Source organism: Pyrgilauda ruficollis, unplaced genomic scaffold (genome assembly GCF_017590135.1).
Source record: "Pyrgilauda ruficollis isolate IOZ18807 unplaced genomic scaffold, ASM1759013v1 scaffold37, whole genome shotgun sequence".
Classification (NCBI taxonomy): Eukaryota; Metazoa; Chordata; class Aves; order Passeriformes; family Passeridae; genus Pyrgilauda; species Pyrgilauda ruficollis.
In genome coordinates, this window is record NW_024525156.1 from 3,210,253 (window position 1) to 3,231,876 (window position 21,624).

Here is a 21,624-nt window from a genome sequence, read left to right on the forward strand (position 1 = left end):
TGTGGATTGAATAGTATTATCCCAGTTGTCTAAGTAAAGAGATTGAAGCAGGTATTGAGAGGAAAATTATGTATAGTCACTGCATAAGTGCTCAGAGGATAATGAAAGAGACCACTGCTGGCTATTGTGCCCAACAAGGAGAGGATCATTTTGCTATGAAAACTGAAAGATTCCCACTGATAGACATGAGAAAACAACGGGTCAGTGCAGTGCTATGGATTTATGCTCCATGTTTGAAGCCCAGGAATGCTTGTTCCCATCCCAAATATGTTTTTCTAGACAAATTTCCCATAAAATTCTCAAGCCTATTTTTTCCTGTAGAAATTTCAGCATGGACAACCTTAGTAATACAGATTTTGGCTGCATTGTAGAAGAGTCAGGCAATAGACAGGAACATAAAATCAGGTACCAAAAGGGTGGTGAGCTGGCATAGCCTTCATGAAATTAGGTCTCGTGAGTTTACAGTTTTTTCTTCCAAGGTTTTGGAAACAACTTCTCCACAGTAGGTCAGAGAATGAGTCTCAGTGTGTGTCACTTACTTGCCTCCAGCTGTGTGCAACTATTCTGCAAGACCAGCTTTGTAAAGAAGAAAGTAGTATTTGCTTTCCATGATGGATAGACTTGTTGCTTAGCTGGTGCACAGTTTGAATGGTTTTCCCATCGTAAATGCTCTCTCTGAGTTTGCAAATAAATTGTTTTAACATGCACTCAGAGTAGAGTATTTTTTATTAATTTTATGAAACTTTCCACGGCAAGAACAATATGAAATTCAATTAGTTCCTTCTTTCTGCCATCTTCACATTGAGAGTTTTGTTTGCTAGTCTTCTCCCCCAATTCGAATGCTGCAATAAGTGTAAATCTTTTTGTCAGATTGCCCAGATGAGTAATCTCATTGATTTATGGATGTGTGTGTTTGTATGTGCGCCTCAGGGTACAGAGGGACTGCAGTCCTACAGCGCCAGGTGCCTGCACTGGAGACTTTAACTGATTTGATCCACCATCCTTGTAATCCATCAGGGGGAAAACTCAGTTCACCATGAATCTTGCAGTGTGGATGTTGAGCCTGGGCATCATAAGATCACACTGGCTTGTGGGGATGTTCAGGGCCTGTCAAAGCTCAGGTCAGTGGCAGATGTTGGAAGAAATTATATTCCAGTTGCAGAGCACCCTGTATCTTCGTCTGTATTTAAAACAACCAATGCTGATTTCTGTCTTCGATTCCAGTTTAGGAAACCTCTTAGTCGTATATCAAGCCTTGTTGTCTTGAATGAATCCCATCTGTGTATTCAGATACACAACAATGTGTACATGGCAGTTTTGGAAGGCTTCCTTGGAGGTGTATGTTGTTATTTTCATTGATGCCGCATACACGACGTCAGCTTATTAAGTGCAAGGCAGTTTAGGTAAAAGTAGAAGGATCAGGCTGCAGGACTACTACAAAAGATGTAAGGGAGAAGTGAATGCTAAGTAAATAATGAAGTAAAATAAAATCAAATACCTGATGCTTCAACATGTCCTTTCAGTTGCTCCTGGTATGAGCAAGGGAAAAATCAAACAAAAAAGTAGCAAAAAATGATGCTGCATTGTTGGACAAAATTTAAATCAATGTCAGGAAACATGCCTGCATTTTTATTCACATTACTATCTTAAAGGGAAGAAGAAAAATGGCATTTTTCAGGTAGTGTTTGGTAAACTAACAAAAAAATCTGTTGTGTTAATGTATCTCTGCAATTAAGGGTATAACCTTGAAAAGGACAAATCTGCTTCACCCAGAGTTAGTTTAAATGTGACTGGAATGGAAAGTGACTTTTCCAATTGATTAATCACAAGGGCAAAACTTAGATACAGTGTCACAGACTACAACATCTTAAATTTGGGTGAGGTAACTGAAAGAAATAAATTGTCTAATGTGAAATTCTAGTTTCAATTATTTGGATAAAAATGTTCTACTGATCAAGATTTTCCTCTAATAAGAAGGAGAACTGTTGTGTAACAGGTTGCCATACAGGTGGTTTTTTGTTGTTGGTTTGTTGTTTTCTTTTTTTTTTTTTTAATTTTAGGGGGGTGTTTTTAGGATTTTTTTGTTTCATTTTCTTTTTCTTCTCTTCTTTTAATAAGCCAAATCAACACTTGGCACTCATTCTGATTTCAGACTTGTCTTAGGTCATAGTAGAGCTTCATCAGTTTTCTGGCAAAATCAGGTCCCTTGATGTTTCATTAGAAACTGCTTTCACTCCCTCCCACACCTCAAGATGCAGAGTGATTGTCTAACAGTACCTTGAGTGTACTTATTTTTCATTACCATGCAATTTTTATTTAATTAAGGTGCACATATATTGTTACAGCGGGTGCACAGGATTGTTAGTGGTCTGCCTTAAAATTGTATGGATGTGCAAAACCTTTGTCCTGGCATATGCTGTATTTCTGCAGTCCAGCTGAAATGCATGCTTCACACTGGAGCCAGACCATTTCTTTGCAGGTTTTATTAATCGTAATCTTTTGATTACCAGCACACTGGGTTTGCTCAAACCCCACTGAGATCTTTCCTAGATGTGGATGTGTCAGTACGGTGGTTTGTGTGTAAGGCTACACATTTTTCATACTTTGGGGAAAGAGTTTGAGAACTCCAGTGGGAGCAAAGGGGCTGAAATTATAGTGTGTTTCAGAGCAACAGTGCAAAGTGAAAGAAAGGGGAGAGACTCAATGATTTTCTTCTCTTTCCTTTAGCAGGCAAGATGAAGCAACAGCTTTGGCTAAGCATGAGAATGAAGATACATTCATTGCAGCACAGCTCCATCAGACTTTGGCTGACCTGGATGAAGATTTAGAAGGTAGGAAAGCGTGTGTTACCTCTGAAGTGCAAAAGAGAGAGACACAGCCAGTGGATGCAGAATCAAGCTGTACTCTTGAGACATCCTGTGTGTGTCTCACTGAGATCACTGGGAACAACTCATGAGTGTGTGAGGAAGAACATGGTCCCCCCAAAGTGGCTCCTTTGCTTTAGGAGCAGACACCCTTTATAGGCTCCCACTGAATATTTTTCAAACTGCATGTCAGATTGTTGTATTTCGGTGTCTTCTACCAAAAAGAGATGAACAGCAGTCAATGGACACATAGGCCAAATTTAGTATAACTTCACTGACTTCAGTGAAGCTACATCAGTTGTGAATTTAGCTCTGTGTTTAACGAAGAATCCCTCTGTCTTTATTTTATCATTATGAAGTGGAAAAGGATGGAACATTTTTGTATCCAGTGTCTCCTCTGTGTTAACAGGCACATTTAAAAGTTAAAAATGGAAAACATGAAACAGTGGGAAGAGAGAAAATATCATATTGAGCTCTTCTTTTTCCTACTGTGGAAAAAAAAACAAAAACAACCTATTATTGGTTTGTCAACAAATTACATTGATTTTTTTTTTAATTTCCTATCTTCATTTTAATACTTCTGCAGTGGAATTGAGTCTGATTTGATTTCTTGTGATTTCTCAGACACAGCCATTCCTTAGCTTGTGTTGTAACCTTTGATTTATATCAGCAAATTTGAGAGGATATATAGCCCTCTTGCACAGTGAGGCTTCTGGAGTCACTGATAATAAAGGGTGAGAAGAATGGAGAAAAAAAATAAAAGTACTGGTTTTTTGTTTGCTTGTTCAAGGAAATCCTTCAGCTCAACTGTTATTACTAACCAGGTCTGGGAAATATAATTTGGAGTTGCTTGCTGTTTCTTAGAAATGTTTCTCCTTTGGAGTCATGTGGTGAAATGTTTATCACTTAGATAAGTTAGTCAAAGATAAGGTATGAACAATAGATGAAATTCTGCTTTCAGCTGCATTTGTGTGTTTCCCACTGGCTGAGGCAGGAGAACTGCAGGAATATTTTGCCAATCCTAATCAGCAACCAGACAATAAGAAGGACCAGGACGTCTCCTTTTTTTGTAATGCAGGCATTAAAAAAAAGCCTGTTACTTAGTGTGTAACTAAAATACATGGTTTGCTTTAACTTGTACTGGCTGTTTGTGTAATTTATAGTCATATTGCCTAAATACTGCCTATATGTAACATTGTATGTATATTTTGCAGCAGTGGATGGTGTCAGTAACTCTGACTCTGACTACACCAGTGAAGCCTTGAGCCCACATATAAGAAAAGTTGAGGCTGCCCAAGATTTTTCCATTTCTGTTCCAGTAACAATCATAGATGATGCTCCAGAAGTTAGCACCTCTAACTCATATGAAAATCAAGAGATTAAGGTTTCACAGAATACCCCAGCGGACTGTGTTAATGCAAGAAACTTCACAAATAAAAACAACAATGCAGGTTCCTTTGATAAGGGACACACAGATGGTGGAGCTGTATACAAGGACCTAATATATCAGCAACCATCTGAAAATGAATTCATTCACTTGCCTGTGGAGCAGAGAAGAGATATGTTTGAATCTCTCACATCCTCCTTTGAAAAAAGAAATGAAAAGAACTTAAGACTGGAACCCTCTCCTAAACATGGTGTGAAGTCTGAGGAATGTAAATCCAAGCTGAGTCCATCTCACTCCAAAGCCACGTCTGAAATCAGTACAGCAAAAGAGAAGCTGAGTCCAGTTAATGAATGTGGTAGCAGGGAGAGGTCTCTGAAAAAAAGTAAATCAGAGTTAGAAATCAAATGGCCACCAGCAAAAAAAACTGAAGTAGAAGTCCCATCAACACCCACATGGTGTCATCGTGCCCAGAATTCAGGATCAAGCTACGAACCTAAAATGGGTTTGACAACGTTTAAAGTTGTCCCTCCCAAACCCGAAGTAAGACATTTTGATAGAGGAGTTTCAGTCTCCACTGGTGCCATTAAGATAGATGAACTGGGCAATCTTATAGGCCCAAACACCAGTGTTAGTAAGCATGTACAAGGCTTTTCTTCTGATGAAAGTGAGGAAATTCATATTGGGAGAGTGAAGGCATTCTGGAGGTCAAGTTCTATGGAAAAGCAAAGTGATGACTCTGCTGAGCATTTTCCTAAAAAGTCAGCAGTCACCACAAACTCTAAGCCCTTTACTATAAAACATGATCACAAACCTGTCTGTCTTTCAGCTCCAAAACCTGCAGGACCACAAACTGTTACAACCCAGGTAGCTGAAAGACAATCTGAGAATGAAAGGACCAAACCAGCTCTTTCAGTTACACAGTCCCAGGTAACACCATTAGCAGCCCCAGCCGTTAGTAAGGACAAGCTGGAACTCCCGTTCGTAAAGCCACACAGGAGAACTTCAAGTCAGTATGTTGCCTCTGCCATTGCAAGACACATCAATGCAACTACCTTTAAATCTGACACTATGGAATATAATGAGAAAGATGAAAACAAGCAAGGGGCAGGAGAGGTTAAGAATGAAGCAGAAGTTTCACCAAAAAGATGTATTATTGTGGCCAAATATAGCCCTGTGGAAACAGAATCAGCAGAAACAAGAGAAACCCTTTCAAGCATTTTTGCTTCCAGTCAGAAAGCATCCCACAGGTTTACACCTGGTGATAATTCTGGCATGGAAAACAAAGTAGTTAATATCAGGACACCAAATCAAGCAACTCCTGTGAGTTTCTATAAAAAGAATGCCAGTGTCCCACTTACTAAATCCTCTTCAAAGGATAACAACAGTGCAGAAGATGATCATGGTATAAACAGCAAACAAAGTGTAGTGGAGAAAAAGACTGTGTTTGACCAGAAGTGTGAGACTTTGACCCATACTAATTCAGCCTCATCCCTCAAGTCTCCTGATCTCCAAGGAGTCTCATACTCTTTCAGCTCATCTTTACGAGTCACTAAATGGCATCCCACTAATAGCGTACAAGTTAGTTCACTTAAAGCTTCTCCTGAGCTAAATGGTGCAGCAGCAAATGCAGAGTCAGAACAGGAGGAGAAACCTGATGATTCAGATGTTAATACTGTTGGTGAACTGGATGTTAATGTGCAGACCAATATTTTTGGACCAAAGAAGAAGTTCAAACCTGTCATCCAAAAGCCAGTTCCAAAAGACACATCATTGCACAGTGCCCTAATGGAAGCCATTCAAGCAGGAGGGGGAAAGGAGAAACTCAGAAAGGTAAAGTGGAAACCTTTTTTAACCTGATCAGACTGCAGAGCCCTATATTCGCCCTGTCAGACACCAGAGGTTTGGTAACTTGTACAGTTGCTGGTGAGCCAGAGAACACAAGGCATTTTAAAAATTTATAATGGCAAAATGCAGACCAAGCTTCTGCTTATTCTGCACATCCTGCATATTATGCAACACCATGGCTGCTGCACTAGCTGGGTAGGCAGAGGGTGCGTAGACACAGATAAAGGAGAGGTTATTGAGGTTAGTCTAAGAGCCAAACCCTCATTTCAGTGTGTTATGTAAAAACAGGAACACACAGCATGGAGAAAACTTGTAAATACCTGCAGTGAAAGAAAATTGCATTTTGTTTTACTAAGGGATAATAGTGTGCCACTGACTTCATGAACAGGGAATATGGGCTGCATCTCCAAGTACAGCATTACTGTCTACACTGTTCAGTGGGAATAAGGTTTTACAAGCAGGCCCAAAAAAAGACAAACTGATTAGTCTTCATAGTTTGCATTCTGGTACAAGTGCCAAAAAGTGTTTCCAAGCTATCTCTAAGTAAATATCTAATAACAATGGGAGGTTTATTCCCTTCATATTCTAGGTTTCAAACGGAGCATTAAATGGCAATCACGGGAAACCCTCATACGCTGAGCCAGAGAATGAGCGCTCAGCCCTACTAGCAGCAATTAGAGGCCACAGTGGCACCTCAAAGCTAAAAAAGGTAAGGAATCAAGATGGTGAGTGATCTTTGAAGTGCAGTCTATTCCATCTGAGTGTTTTGAATAAATCCAAATATCCCACAAATGAAACATTGTGCTGCAAAGAGAGAAATTGTGGTGGTAACCATATGACAGAAGACCAGATCTCACTTAGGCAGACAGCACAGCAGGTTCAATCTTATTCCCTGCTATAAAACTTAAAAGTCTTTCAAATAGTGTGCCTTTAACTTAGAAAGAAGCATGTAGAAATCCAAACCAATTACAGGGAGTGTACATAGAGCACATCAAATGTTCATAATTTTCACATTTAGATGGGGTCACTTTTAGAATGGTTTTCGTTGGAAAGCATTTAAGCATTATCTAGTTCCAACCCCTCTGCCTCGGGCAAGGACTTTTCCCATTTGACCAGGTTGCTCAAGAAGGCCCCATGCAACAAGCCCTTGAACACCAACAGGGATGGGGCATCCACAGCTTCTCCACACAGAGAAGCTGTAGTTTAGGAGTTTGCTGTTGGATTAATGTATTTGTATTACCTACATATATATCCAATCCCACCTTCCTGAAAACACACTAGAGCTTCTTCATACGTGCTGTGTATCTGTTATCATGGTGCAAGTTGTATGCAAGTAATTGATACTGATGTTTCATCAGCATTCCCCACAGCAGGATGATTCCTTCTCTCTGAAAGATTTATCTAATCATTAAAGCATCTCTTACTCCTAATAGCCAAAACCTGCATTGTTCTAGCCTCAGTTTTTGCTCAGTTGACTAATCCAGCCAAAGATGTGTCCTTGGCAAGGAGGTTCCCGTTTCCCTCGTGCAATGACTCAGTTCATTAGCACATATCCAGATAACTGGCATGAGATAGAAAAATTCTCTTGCCTGTGTTAGGGAATTACTTCACCCCTCAAATATCCTACTGCCCTTGCTGCAGGTAGGGCACAGCTCCTCTGAGCCTGTGAGCAGGATGTGCTAAGCAGCAGCAATCTTCACACGTACTTAACTGCATTCTGCATTCATTAGGAATAAATAGCAATTTGTGTAAAAGAGGCTCTGACAATGAAGTCATCACAGAGACTTTTTGCAATACTTTCCTCTGGCAGAGGAGTTTTTGCCATGATTTTAAAGGAAGTTGCCTAGAAACCATATGCTTTTTCACACCATGTCACCTGTGCTAGTTAAATCAGTGTGTTTGTGTACAGGGTGCTGTACAGATGTGGTGTTCCTTTCACATTGTCTCAAATGTTCGCCTTTTATCTAACATGACATGATGCTCATATATATATTGTGTGTTTATATATGTATAAGGAAGGGATATAATACAGGAGGTCTCTGTGGATTATTTTAGGGGAGATGAATCCTTTAATTTTTTACCACAGAAGCTGTGCTGCAGTTTGTCTGAGAAATGAATTGTAATGAATCTGCTTGGAAACCTATTTGGCCCATAGTACTGAATTTCTTAATAACTGCTGAATCATTGTAATTACTAACAATTCATCATGATTGTTACTAGTATTAGTGGGAAAAAAAGTATCTCTTGACACAGTTGATGGAAAAGCTGGCTTAGTCTGAAAGACTGTCTTCCTCGCCTGCATACATTTAAACTAGGATGAGTTTCCAAGCTGGTAACTTGTGCAGAAATTTTAGTTTCTGAAATTCTATAGAAACACACTTGAAAGAATTATCAGTTGATTTTGTCCTCAGTGCTTTCACGTAGCTCTCTCTGTGTTGTTTTTTTTTTTTTTAAAGTATGGCTGGAAACTTTAGGTTTAATGGCTTTTTTTTCAGTGAAGCTATGTCTGAGAGCTCAGATCTGGAAGAGCTTCCCTGTCATCTGAGATTATTTCTGTGCAGCCCAGACTGCAAAAAGTAATCATATTCCTGGGTGGCTACTGCAGCCTTAATATATCTTCCTGATTCCAAAACCCTTGTGGTTGTTTCCAAATTAATACCAAGTCAAACTTTCTCTCTTACCTTACATGCCAAGAAGAGTTACAGGATGCTGAAGCTCACAGTAAATAAAGATTGAGTTTCTGAGACAGACTCAATGCCAAGTCCTCAATGCTGGTAATCAGCCCAGCTGAGTGATGTGAGTAGTAACAGATGTTCAACCCCATGAGCAAACAAAAGTTCTATGGCTTTTACATCATCCAAGAAAAGCGAAATCGGGGTACTGAAAGTGAATCTAATGTCAAATAATTGCAGTTTAGCCATGCTTGATATTAACCACCTTCTTTCAACTGCATGATGAGCAGATCTCCTCACTGGCCTCCCAAGAGCTGCAGCGTTTTAGGGACGCAGAACGGTCCTTGCAGAAGGCAGAAGACCTTCAGGAAGAGCAGCTGTGTATCCCACCTGCCCCTGCCCAGCCGCCACCACCACCTCCCATTCAGCTGTCAGCAGCAGCTCCTAAATCCTCTGCCACAGCTTCAGGTAATCCAATGGAGGCAAGGCAAGCCCTATTGGAGGCCATTCGCTCTGGTGCCGGAGCAGCAAAGTTAAGAAAGGTAAATGTACTTTTATATTTTACTGTGGATGAAACAACCTATGTTTGCTGTGTTTTCAGAACCATTTTTAAGCTGTTCTAGGCAGACATTTCTTTTGTCCATCAGAAGAAGGTACATGCACTAGTTCCTCTAACTGAATCAAAGATCAGGAATGTATTTGAAACCTTTGAACAGCTAATGAAACACACCCATGCATATATGCAACCATGTGAACAGACAATGTGTTTTATTAAAGAGACCATCAAGAGCATGACTATAATTTCATTTTCATGACCTTTTCATTCTGTATTATCTGGGATAATACTTGATGTCCTTTAGATAAGGTGAGCCTAAGAAAGATCAGATATGAGACCCTGAAGCAAATTTATAAATAAATATTCTCTCCTAACTTCCATAGTGTGTCCTAGACCTTGATTCCCAGCACTAAAACCTTGATCACATGTGCTGAGAGCTGTCAGTGAAACTGTGAGGTCAATTTAATGTCTGCCTGAACTTTTTTTAATTGAATTTTGTGTGTTTCACTTTTGTGGTTAGATGTGAATCGGTCAACTCCCAGATAGCTGAATGCTCAGTTGTCTATGTGTGATTTTTGGAGTAACTTTACTTATCTTTTGATCAAAGTTTGTTCTCCCCAGTCTCAAGTTACACTGTGTTTCTTGGTAAAGAGAAGCAGATCAATTGCCCTGAATGGAGGCATCCCAATATTACACTGCAGTATCCAAGTGTAGACTTTGATCCAAGGACTTAAGGGAATGTAAAAAAGCAGATGTAGCTTTCCCAACACATGAGTTGACTGATGCCAACCATAAATGTGTAAATAGACTTTAATCTTCCTCACTTGTCCTCTTTTAAATAATTTTAAAATGCACTCAAATTTTAACATTCAAAAGTTGTCAAAAAATCTGGTTTCTGATAAACCAGAAATTCCACAGAATCAAACGAATGGCACAAACAAATCAGTATTTCAGGGAAATTTACGTCAGCGTGATCTGATTACATCAGGAACCTGGATGTGCAGTTAATTTTTCATGTGAAAAAATTGCATCTATGTTATGCCTACAATTATGAGGAGCAGCTGAGTTCACACTTGGTTTGTTCAGCTTGGAGAAGGCTGAGGAGCAACCTCATTGCAGTCAGTGCCTTCCTTGAGGAGGGCAGCTGAGGGGCGGGCGGGGTCTCCTCTCCATGGTGGCCAGCAGTAGATCCCAAGGGAATGGAATGCAGCTGTGTCAGGGGAAGTTCATTTGACAGTAGGAAAGGGTTCTTCCCCCAGAGGGTGGTTGGGCACTGGAACAGGCTCCCCAGGGAAGTGGTCACTGCACCAAAATGGCAGAGTTCAAGGAGCAGCTGGACGATGTTCCTAGTCATATGGTTTAGTTTTAGGCATTCCTGGGAGGAGCAAGTGGTTGGACTCAGTGATCCTTATGGGTCCCTTCCAATTTGAGAAATTCTGTGATTCTAAGACTACAAATTATGAAGAAGTCAGGCCTTTATTTCCCCACTTCACCAATTGACAGAAAAAAAAAAAAAAGGACTTGGACATTCAAGGGTACTTCATGCAGTTGTTTTCTAGATACTTCCAAATTTCTTGTTCTTCCAACTGCATTGCTCTTGCAAAAGTCTCTGAGGGAATCCATAGCTCTACTCATGAAAACAAGTCTTTATCATATCTTTGGGAATTTATTTCAAAACACTTGGATAACCGGTGCAGGTCATGAAAGTACACCAGATAGACTGATGGATTCTACTAAATACTGTGCCTGTCTTGTCTCATTTCCAAGACAGAATAATTTTTGCTACTTATGACATTGAAACAACAGAAGAGTACATCTCATTATATAGGTCTCTTATGAAAACAAAAGAGAGCAGTGTTTTGTCCAAGACAGAGTATGATTTTTTTATTACTGTGCTGCCCTTCCTGATACTGGATATGCAAGCTAGTCTTATGTATGCCAAAGTCATCATGACACTTTGACATCTGAGATCTCATGCCCTTGATAACTGATTAAAGTAAAAATGGTGTCAGATTTCTGAAAAGGCTTTCTATCCAATGTGTTTTAAGATCTCTTCTAGTTTTATGCATTATATTGAGAGCCAAATTCTGATCCTTCCCTGCAACTGGACAACTTGATGAGAGCAAAAGTTGAATCCATAGAGGAGAGTGAACACATAACAGCTGAATATCAAGGTTTTCTTCTTTTACCCGTGTCTAAGGGACACTGAGTTTGTTTGTAGGCAGTGGCTGACAGGTTGCTTTGTGCCAGGGCTGAAGCAAATTTTTTCTTTGTTTTGCCTCCTCTGTCAAAGTTCTATGATGTTGTGATTTGGAGATGTGAGCACAGCACTGCTTTTGGCTTTGCTTTCTGGAAGATTTTGGTTGCAGCAACTAGACAGCAGAGTAGGTAGTTCAGTTCAGTAATGGCATCTGTTTCTCTTCCATTGTCTTCTCAAAGTCTTCTGGGACAAAGACTTCTGACAGCAAAGTCATTTATTTAGCTAATATTGTGGAGAAATGGGAAAAATCTGTGTTGCTGACAGCAAAGTCATTTATTTAGCTAATATTGTAGAGAGCTGGGAAGAATCTGTGTTGCATAATTATGCGTGACTTGGTGTTTATTTATGTGGGGTTAGTTGCAATGGAAGTAGATCAAACATAGCTGTCATGGGAAGCAAATGTAAAAAGCAACCAATTACCTAGATAAGCAGCATCCCAACAAACATTTGAGCTCAAGTATTATCTGTGAAAAGGCAGCTCCTCCACTCCTCTCCTGATTACACAGCTGTTTGCTAAAGTCATGAACTTTAAGGTTGAAAAATTCATGGTGCAGGAAATGAGGAGAGAAGTTGCTGCAGGCTGACCTTGCTTAGCTGAGAGTCAGGGTCTGCACAGCATAGTCTCTAATTGGGTCAGCCAAAAGAAACCAGAGCAGAAATAGATGCTTGAGGAAAATGCCAAGTATAGGTAAGATAGTATTTGCATAGCTCTCCTCTCTCTTCCTTAATCCATTTTTTGAAGTACTGTGCCTGTTTGGGCAAATAAATCACTCTTTGTTTTGAAGAAATGGCTTCTGTTTTATTGCACTGTTGCTGTCCACAGACTCCTGAAGGAAAATTCTTGCAGGTGCCAAGCCCAGTTGAGCCTGCTCAGTCAAATGGTTCATCCCTAGTGGAGGGAAGTTCGCAGACCTGCCAGAAAGTGGTTACACTACAGATCCTACCCAAAAGAAAGGGAGACATGGATGTGTTACAGGAATGGGATAAATTTACTAACCTGGAGAAGACCTGACAGTCTGCAAGAAGTAACCCTTTTCTTCAGTTTTTGAAATGATCTGTCAAGGAACCTGGCAGGTGTTCAACACATCCAGAGTATAACAGCAAGTCAGGGAGATGGCATCAAGTAAAGCCACCAGCCATGATGGGTTCCCTGGTGCCTTTGGTGGTTAATTTAATTATGAGAAATGAACATGTCTCACTAGCAAGGAGGCTTGTGCATGCTTGTCCCATGCACAAGCAAAGGAGAATCAGTTGATCTAGGAAGTAAAGAGCTCATCTGAGAGCAAATTTTGGCTAATTCTGGTGAATAGAACTCAGGTCATAGAGCTGTACCATTTAACCTTCTGATTTTAAAGTGAGCTAGTGTTTTCCTTAAACTGTGTCAAACAGTATCATATAGTTAAGATCTCTATGTGCAGTTTTTACCTTCCTAATTGCCATCTCATAAAATGCTAAATAATGTAGCTAGATGTCTGAAATTCTCTATATCAATGGATGTGTATTTTTGTGCTTATGTAACTTGCCTTGGGATTTACCGTGACTGTTTGTGGAAAAAGAAAACCATAACTACACATGCAAATAACCCATTAGATGTCTAGCTGTAGGTATAGTTGCAGCACAAGTCCATGCAGGATTAAAAATCTTACTCAACAAAGGGAAGCTATAGAAGTTGCTTTAGCTTATGTGCCATACACTCATTTTAGATAGAGTTGTACTCAGGGATTTGGTAGAAATATTGCAGGGGAATTTGTCTGCACATGGTGGGGAAAGCAAGTTATATCTCTGAAGAATAGGCTGTTGCTCTTGGTAAAGTGATTGCTTCAGACCACTTTTTAATGGTATGTGCAAGGGAGATTCTGCAGATTCCATGTATTTTCCAATAAAGATTGGAGTTGCACTGAAGTAGCCTTTTCTGTTTGTTCACTGAGATTTTTAAAAATTAATTTGGCTCCATCACAGTTCCCACAAGCATTCGTGGTAATGTTTGGCATCAGCATTAGGTCACGTCAGCTCTTGATACGTGCAGTGTATCATTCTGTTGGCAATCAAAGGAGCCAGGTAAGATAATTACTGCACCAATTGCAAGGAGTCCCTGTTCTCTGGGATAATTTGGAGTTGGTTGTCAACAAGTAACACGTTGATCAGAATTATGTCATGTTGAGTGTCTTCTAGGAAGCATGGCCTCGTTCCATAGCTTTATGTCAAGCAGTGGACTATTCTTCTCACATAAGCAGAGAAGTATAATTGTGAATGAACAAATACTGCTTCTTATTATCAGTATCTGTGGGTGCAATGAAAGAAATTACAGACTCAAAGCCACAGTTGATGTAGGCTTTGGTGTGCTGGAAATGAGGCAGGAGGCCCAATGATAAGGTTGGCCAAGCTTGATATACAGGTAGTCAAATGAGCTTATAAAGTGATTCTAGTTCCCATGCAAAGTGAGAGGCAGGCATTTGCATGCTGTTACTCTGTTTGAATTGGAAGATAAAACATAATTTGAACTCTTCACCTTGCTAATAATTTATAGGATGACCTATTTTTTTCCTCAAGAATAAGGGTCAAAATGGAAAATTTAGACTTGATCAAATGCATTATTCCTGTTCAGCTTTTGCGGTGACCTTAATGTATATCTCTTTGATAGAATCAAAGCTCAGTAACTTTGAATTTGGAAGAGCACCTTAGCATATGTATTTAAAATTAAGCATATGCTTAGATGACCTGAGGACTGGGAAGGAAGATAGGCATCTGTGTAAGTGTTTTCCTGAATCAAAGCCACTGGGAGTTTCCTTCATTCAATCAGAAAGCAAAGCACTCATCAATTCATTTTCATGGTCAGTGACAGCTAACCAATACAGAAGAGATTTTGACTGAAGATTTGATACTTGCAGGCTGGGCTTCTGTTCATTCCACAAAATGAAGGAATTTCACAGAAAAATGCATCACCTATGGTCTAGAAATAACACAATTGCAAACATAATACCTCAGGATGTATGAGGTGTGGGTATTCTAGGGAAGGATAGCACTTTTCATTAGACCAAGTGATGTAGCTAGGAAAAAAGGCAGATAAGCTTAAGTAGTCTCAAGGAGCAGATGAAGAAACCAAGCTTGAAAACAGCCCCACAGGAGAATGTTTGGTTAACATTGTCAACAGTTGGAGGTTTAAAAATATCTTGAATGATCATGTGCTTTTCTTTGTTACAGGTCCCTCTGCTCGTTTGAATCATGTAAAAAGAATAGGTAACTGGAAAATCTAACCCCGTATGCACCCATAATCATCATTCAAAGTCTGAAGTGGCAAAAAACATCAAGAAGTTTAGTTTAGTCTCTTGACTACAAGCCAAAATAAGTTGTAGTTAATTTTCTGTGTGTTCCTGCATAATGGTTCTAAAGGGAAAATATGTTGCTCTGCTGTAAAGCTTCTGTGCCAAGGAATTGTGTTTTGCCTCTGAATATTTAAGGTTGCCAATAAACTATTCTTGTTGGCAGGTTAATAAGAATATAAACACTGTGCAGTTCTGCGTTAATACTTAATTGTGTTTATGGGCAAAACTAAAAACTTTGCTAGCTATCTGAAAAGTAATACTCATTTCCAGCTGTTAAAAATATATAACTATTCACTTGCTTCTTTTTTTGATTTCAAGAAGGGTTGGAAGCGATTAGGGTGAAAACCAGAGTAAAGATCTATAAAAAAAAAAATCACAAGAAAAAAGTTATGATACCTAAATTGTCATGTGCTGGGGTCACTGGTTTTTAAAATTAAATTAACTTTGTATCTCTGCTGGAGCTCTGGGAAAGCAGGCAATCAATAATGAAAGTGAGACGGTGTCTATTGAAAAGTTACTTATGGGATATGACGTATAGAATGCTAATGTGCAGAGATATGCTGAACCCTGGTAACAAACATGGAACTTCAAAAATATTGAGCCACCTTAAAGGATCTCTATTTGCAATAGACTGTGAAGGTTATAAATATGATTCAGAGTATAGAGGTCCAAGATGTAGAATTCATTCTGCACTGTAAAATGAAGTGGAGCTGGTTTATGTCAGTAACCAGGACTTTTGTGGTCTGTTGTTCAGGTCATGCATAAGTTGGCCCTTGGTTTCTAATACGTATGGCTGTTGTATGTTGTCTCACAAGTATTTATAGCAGCATCTTTTTCAAATGTTAACTACTTTGGTAGTTGTTGTACATATTTTGAAAATATTTCGTTAAATTGATTAACTTAAAAAGGACAAATGAAAATGCTTTTTCACATTTGCTATATTGTAATGAAACTGAAGAAGAGGAAGTTTGTACATTTACATTATTATAATCACAGACTACAGCAGTGGCAGAATTTTTCTTTAAGCTGGAATTTACAATGTATAGGTATGGACTGTTGAAAGCCCAGAGCCTGAGAATATTTAGCCATCTGCATTTAATGTGACTATATATTATATATTATAAAATATTGATGTCTGTTAGTGCCACAAATAAAAACAAAATCAAAACCTGACATTACTTTAAAGGCTCTTTTTTTTTCAGATATTTTCTATTTACTGAAAGAAATTAAAACCAGAAATGGATTTTAGCAAACTAGTATGCTGTGCTCAGTATCTCAAGTCTAAAATATCTCAAGCCATGAAAGTGCTCACAACTAACAGTTTAGAAGTGGAGTGGAAATCACCAGCTAGGATCAATATGTGAGTTATATACATTTCAACAATGATGGAGTACTGCTAATGTTCCATTTCCTCATTAGGAAAGCTTATATATTCAGAATTAAGGTGCTCAGTTGCACTCTATGATAAATAAGATCACCTCTGTTGATTGTGATTATCCTTCTTTTGCCTTTGAAGTTTTCTCAGTGTGCTAGAGATCAGAGGCACTACCATGTTGAAAATGCTATCACAGAAAAAGATTCAGTCACTCATAAATTTGGTGCTGTAGATATTCCCCAAAGCAGAAATACTCCTTCCTTGGCTGGCTGCTGCAAGGCAAATTTCAGTGCTTCTCTCCTTCTGCTTGTTCTTAGTGTTGCCTGAAGGCCCTGGGTGCATAGCCCATCTTCCTAATACCCTTTTAGTGTAATAAGTTATATGAGTACTTACTTTTCAATGTAAGGGATTCAAAACTGGATTTTTGGACAATAACATCCTCTGGGTTTCACAATGCAAAGGTTCTGATTCTGAGTGCTGGTACTATATAGAACTAAAGTTTCTAAGTTTTGCTCATAGTAAACTTCTGAGTAAAAGCTATAAAAACAGCTGCAAGACAAGAGGTCATCTTCACTTTGACAGAAAAAAAAATTGCAAAGACCCTGATGGCTGAGTCACAACTCAAACTAAAAATGGAGGGGAATTCAGCTACCTACAGTAGGAAGCCTAGGCTGGTATTCATTCCCTTCTCATGTTAATGAGAATTGTGTCTGCTCTTAAACTGTCATCTAGGTTGAACTATTGATAGGAGCTCAATTTAAACCTAAGTGAATTTAGATTAGAAATTTGTAGATTTTTCTGTAAACCCATTTACAATGAAGTCTAGTTACAGGTATGACCCTCCCATATAGTAACTTCCTGTTCATGCTCTTAGTAGTAATAATGCTTAGCTCATCCTGAGTTAAATGAAAAACCCTGAAATGTGTCTGCTAAAGACATGGCCTTCTCAGCACCAGGTATTTTCATCTATATGGCCGCTCTTACTCTCCCACACTGTTTGCTAGTGCAGACACAGCCTGTGTCTAGAGATGCACGTTGCCCAGGTTACACCCTGACATGTCCTGTCATGGCACGGTCTGCAAGCTCCTTTCTTTTTTGAAGGACTGCAAGAAGGACAGGGAGCTCCCCTTTTCCTTAGTGTTTCTCCGCCCAGATTGTCCCCACATGCTCTTGCCTCAGTTCAACCAGAGGAAAGACTCAGATATATGCCTGATTCATCCAGCATTTTATATTTCTTTTTTGGTAAGTGATTGAAATTAAGTGAAAAAATGGTATCACCACGGAAACTGAACTGAGAATTTGGGTTTGATATCTTTATTTCTTGTATAGGTATAATTCAGTGTTCAGGGCTTAAATAAATCAAATCTCATGTCTCAAAAATTTCTACTTCTTCCTTCCCTTTTTTTACATGTTTTTATTATTTTTTTAAGCTTGAGTTTAGAGTAATTGTCAGCCATTAAGTCAGCCATCATTAGATCTCTCTGATTAGATATTTAATTTTATATAATACTGGTTGTCCGCAAAAGCTATTTGATTTAGAGTAGTTCATTATAGATTTTTTTTTTTTTTTTATAAAGACAGCCTGTTAACATTAGTCATGTAAAGTATTGGACCAAAGGACCTCTTGACGTGCACATCAATCTACAGAGTTTCAGACATGGCAGGGTTGTACTTCCCCAGCTCATACAAGTGATTTGCACTATTTATGCTACATTTGCCACAGCCAAAAATTGGCACTTCATCAGTGTGTAGGAGAAAGAAAGAGAACAAGAGATGCATTTATGAAACAATGGAAAACGACACCCTGAGATAGTTTTCCCTCTAAGAAGCAGTTCTATTGTTGAGTGCTGCTTAGTATTAAGCACAAGGTTTAATTTGAATCCAAAGATTTGCACAAATCTTGATTTGAATCAGTTTGTCTGAATGAAATGTTCATAAATCGGTTCTTTGTTGGTGCAATATGAAAAATAGTTGTCTTCTGCAACCAGTAATTAGCAACTTTTACATATGTAAAGTATTTATTTGTGTGTATTGTTTCTCATCTCTAATCCCCTGTTGGGTTACATGTGCATTATGTGTACCAACATGCTTTGTCTGTGAGACTTCTGTTAAGATTTATTAGACTGTTCCCATTGTTAGTCCATTTGTGTTGCTGAGCACACACAATAAAATACTCCATGCCCCTGCTATATAGCTTTAGCTGCCATAATGGTTGCAAGTTTCTCCACTTGCAGAAAACGACTTTTGCAATGATAAAGTTATTTTTTAAACAAAAAATAAAACAAATTCCCGATTTTTCAGTAATGTTCACCTGGATTTTGTGCATCACTGTTTTGATCTGCTTTACTTTTTTGTTGCTGAGTATGGTCTGGAGTTTGGTTCATAGCTGATGGCTTCCTTTGCTGGGGAAAGTTTCCCTGTAGTTGCATTCTCAGGGTTGTTCATCAAAGTATGGTAAGATGGATGACCCTTTCCAAGAACAAAAATGTACCTTTTTTTTGTTATTGTTACCAAATATAATTATTTGTTAAATAAATATAATTTCCTTAAATACTAGCAGGTTACATGACGCTACACCAGATATCAAAATCCCACTATCCTCTGTTTGTCTACCAACTTTTTGTTCTTGTTTAAATAGTTTCTGATTTATTGCAGTATTGAAGACTTCAAAAAGAGAGAGAAAATAGAACTACTTAACAGGAATATTGTGTTTTTCACACTTAAGGAGTTTAGGAACAAGCTCTCTTCCATAGTCTGTTCCCTCCCATCACTCATTCCATATGTACAGGAGCACGCGCGCAGAGTCTCCTTCGTCATTTCAGAAGGTCAGGAATAGTTAAAAAAGCATCTTTACCACGGGATCCTTTTCCATTTTTAACAGTAGCTTTTTTTGTCCTGTAAAATAGGAACTTCCAGAAAGTCAGGGACTAAGTTTTGGCGCAGTCACAGCAGCGAAACACAGTCACTGCTGGAAGCAATGTCAAATCCAGCTCCATATAATGCTATCTTCAGCCAGTTTCTTTTCCTTTGGGGTTTTTTTCCTTCTTTCCTTTTTTGTCTGTGAACTGATAAAAGCATGTACTTGCCATGTCCCTTTTCTGAGGTCATTATTGTGCTTGAAGCCCTAAAAGGTTTTCCCCTGAACAAAGCGTAGTGGTGTTGCAGTAGAACACCAGACTGAAAGAGGACATTTATTCATACACAAACACCACTGTCCAGTTTGCAAGTCAGGAGCTTGAAAAGGAAATCTTATTGAAAGAACAAGACTGTGGAACATTATTGTCTTCTACATCAGAACCTGTGTTTACTGTAACAGGAACAAAGCAAACATAGTGCAAATAGCCGTGGGCTTCCTTTGTCTTGTTCCATGCATTCAACAGAGGGGTTTCTGTCAGAAGCACTGGCATCTGTCCCTAGTAGTGCTTGGCACGGGTGAGTGGGTCACAACTCAAGAGTACTGATTTGGGTGGCACTGCTGGTGGGTTGTACCACTGGTTTGGGCTTTTTTTGCCTTGTGATAAGCCAAAGTGTTGTTTGATTTAGCCAGTACTTGAGACTGAAAACCAAGTACCTGTGCTGCAGCAATGAGCAAAGGCTCCACACGTGGACCGCTATTGAGATGGAGAGCGATCCATAATCCTATGTGCGCCAACTACAGCATCCAGATGCTAGTAGCCAGTGCAATCTCATCTTCGTAAGCCAGAGGTAACGATAATGGTGAAGGGAGACGGAAATGGATGCATCTGCCTTCTGACAGAACCTAGGAATAAGCCACAGGTAATTTAAAGAGCTGCAGCTCTCCCTGCCCCAGCAACATCTAACAATGCAAGGACATGCAGGAGGTGACTCAGTGAGCAGCAGGTCCATCAAAACTACGGATAGGTCTGAATTTTACTGACAAGGTTCTGAAACTGTGCATATCTCTGCTGATGCAGCTACCTGGTGGGTTAGCATGCTCGAGACAAGACAAAAACTCTCCCCAGTATAGACCCTTTGCTGATAAAATCCAGCTCTCAGTCCTTCAGTCAGCTCAGGAGGTGGGTGTACCTGGCAGGTTCCCAACCAGCAGCACCAAACACAGAGCAGTGGTTTGGCTGCCTGCACAGTGCATGCTTCCTCATTCATTAGCCTCGCTGTTAATGTTCCAAACTTCCCAACTTATGGAAGGAACTGTCAGAGGCAATTTGCAGGCAGTCAGTGCTGCAGAACTGCAAAGAGTTATATTTTTATGTGTTGATGAATAATTTAGCAACAATTCTGTGTTATGTAAAATTACTGCTTTACTGCTACTGGGGCCAATGTTCGTACAAAGTGTTCTAAGCCCAGTTATACAAGTTAAAGCTTGCTAGTTTTATCCTATGCATCTGTCATTAGAGATAATTTTTCCAGGTTCAAACTGGGAAGCAGAGCAGGTCTTTCTTTCCAGGAGAGGGAAGTTCCACATCCTCATTCTCCTTTATAGTCCTGATCATCCTACCTATTTCCAAGTGGTCAGTTTTGCACTAGGTTGTGCAGTAGTGCTGGTTTTCCCCACAGAGGAGGAGGCTATGTAATACATTTCCATATAAATGCCATGGAAATCATCGATTCTCCAGACCTTTGCTTTATACTACAGAGCAACCTAAGACATATTTTCATGCACTTAGTGTGGGCAGGGAACACAGAATATGGGCAGATGTAGATATATCTGGTTTTGGTTTCAGATTAGAAGTTGTTCCTTTGAGATTGCACCTATTCTATACTCAGAGCAGGATTAAAAGATTAGCAAAAGAAAGGAGTACTATTGCCACCCAAAAGCATGCTTGTAAGGGTAAAGTGAGACTGAAAACCTATAGTAACTCAGTATGGTCCACATCCAGAAATGGAGAAACTCACAGGCTTCCTTAGGATTCTGCATCTCAGCGACTGCTTCTGCCGTATTCTATAAGTGTTGCCAAGAGATGCTTAGTTGCAAATGCAAGTATGTTCAAGGCTGAAGGATCAAAGAGCAATTAAATTAAAAACTGCTGACAGGTCAATCTTAATAGTCATTTCCATGCTGAAATAAGTCAATAAATCTTAGCATGCAATAAATCTTACCACATAAAGGTGGGCTTGCATAACAGGAAAATGTAGTAAAATATAGCAATATATTTTATGCAAATGCTTTTTAAAAGTAATGAGTAGCATGTTTTATTCATCTTGTCCTGGCATCAAAGCGGTCAAGAAGACATTGGACTTCTGGAATGGGTTAATCCTCTCCAGCAGCAGTGTGCTGAGCAGGCAGAATGCCTTCTATTTATATTACTATTTACTTATATTTGTAAATACCAGCCTTAATTGAGCTCCTGAGTCCTGCTGTG

General features: G+C 39.3%; 1 protein-coding gene across 6 annotated transcripts in view; it reads left to right on the forward strand.

Moving 5' to 3' along the window:
* The window catches only part of COBL (cordon-bleu WH2 repeat protein), a 157,907-nt gene extending 141,839 nt beyond the window's left edge, over positions 1-16,068 (forward strand). For 5 of the 6 annotated variants that reach the window (XM_041475918.1, XM_041475917.1, XM_041475920.1 and 2 more), the window contains 5 exons: positions 2,728-2,831; positions 4,079-6,081; positions 6,686-6,805; positions 9,059-9,310; positions 14,786-16,068. In XM_041475918.1, coding sequence (XP_041331852.1) covers positions 2,728-2,831; positions 4,079-6,081; positions 6,686-6,805; positions 9,059-9,310; positions 14,786-14,803 — 2,497 coding nt within the window. In that variant the 3' untranslated portion in view covers positions 14,804-16,068. The remainder of the gene's footprint in view (positions 1-2,727; positions 2,832-4,078; positions 6,082-6,685; positions 6,806-9,058; positions 9,311-14,785) is intronic. The other variant, XM_041475919.1, reaches the window with a different exon arrangement.
* The last annotated feature ends 5,556 nt before the right edge of the window (positions 16,069-21,624 follow it).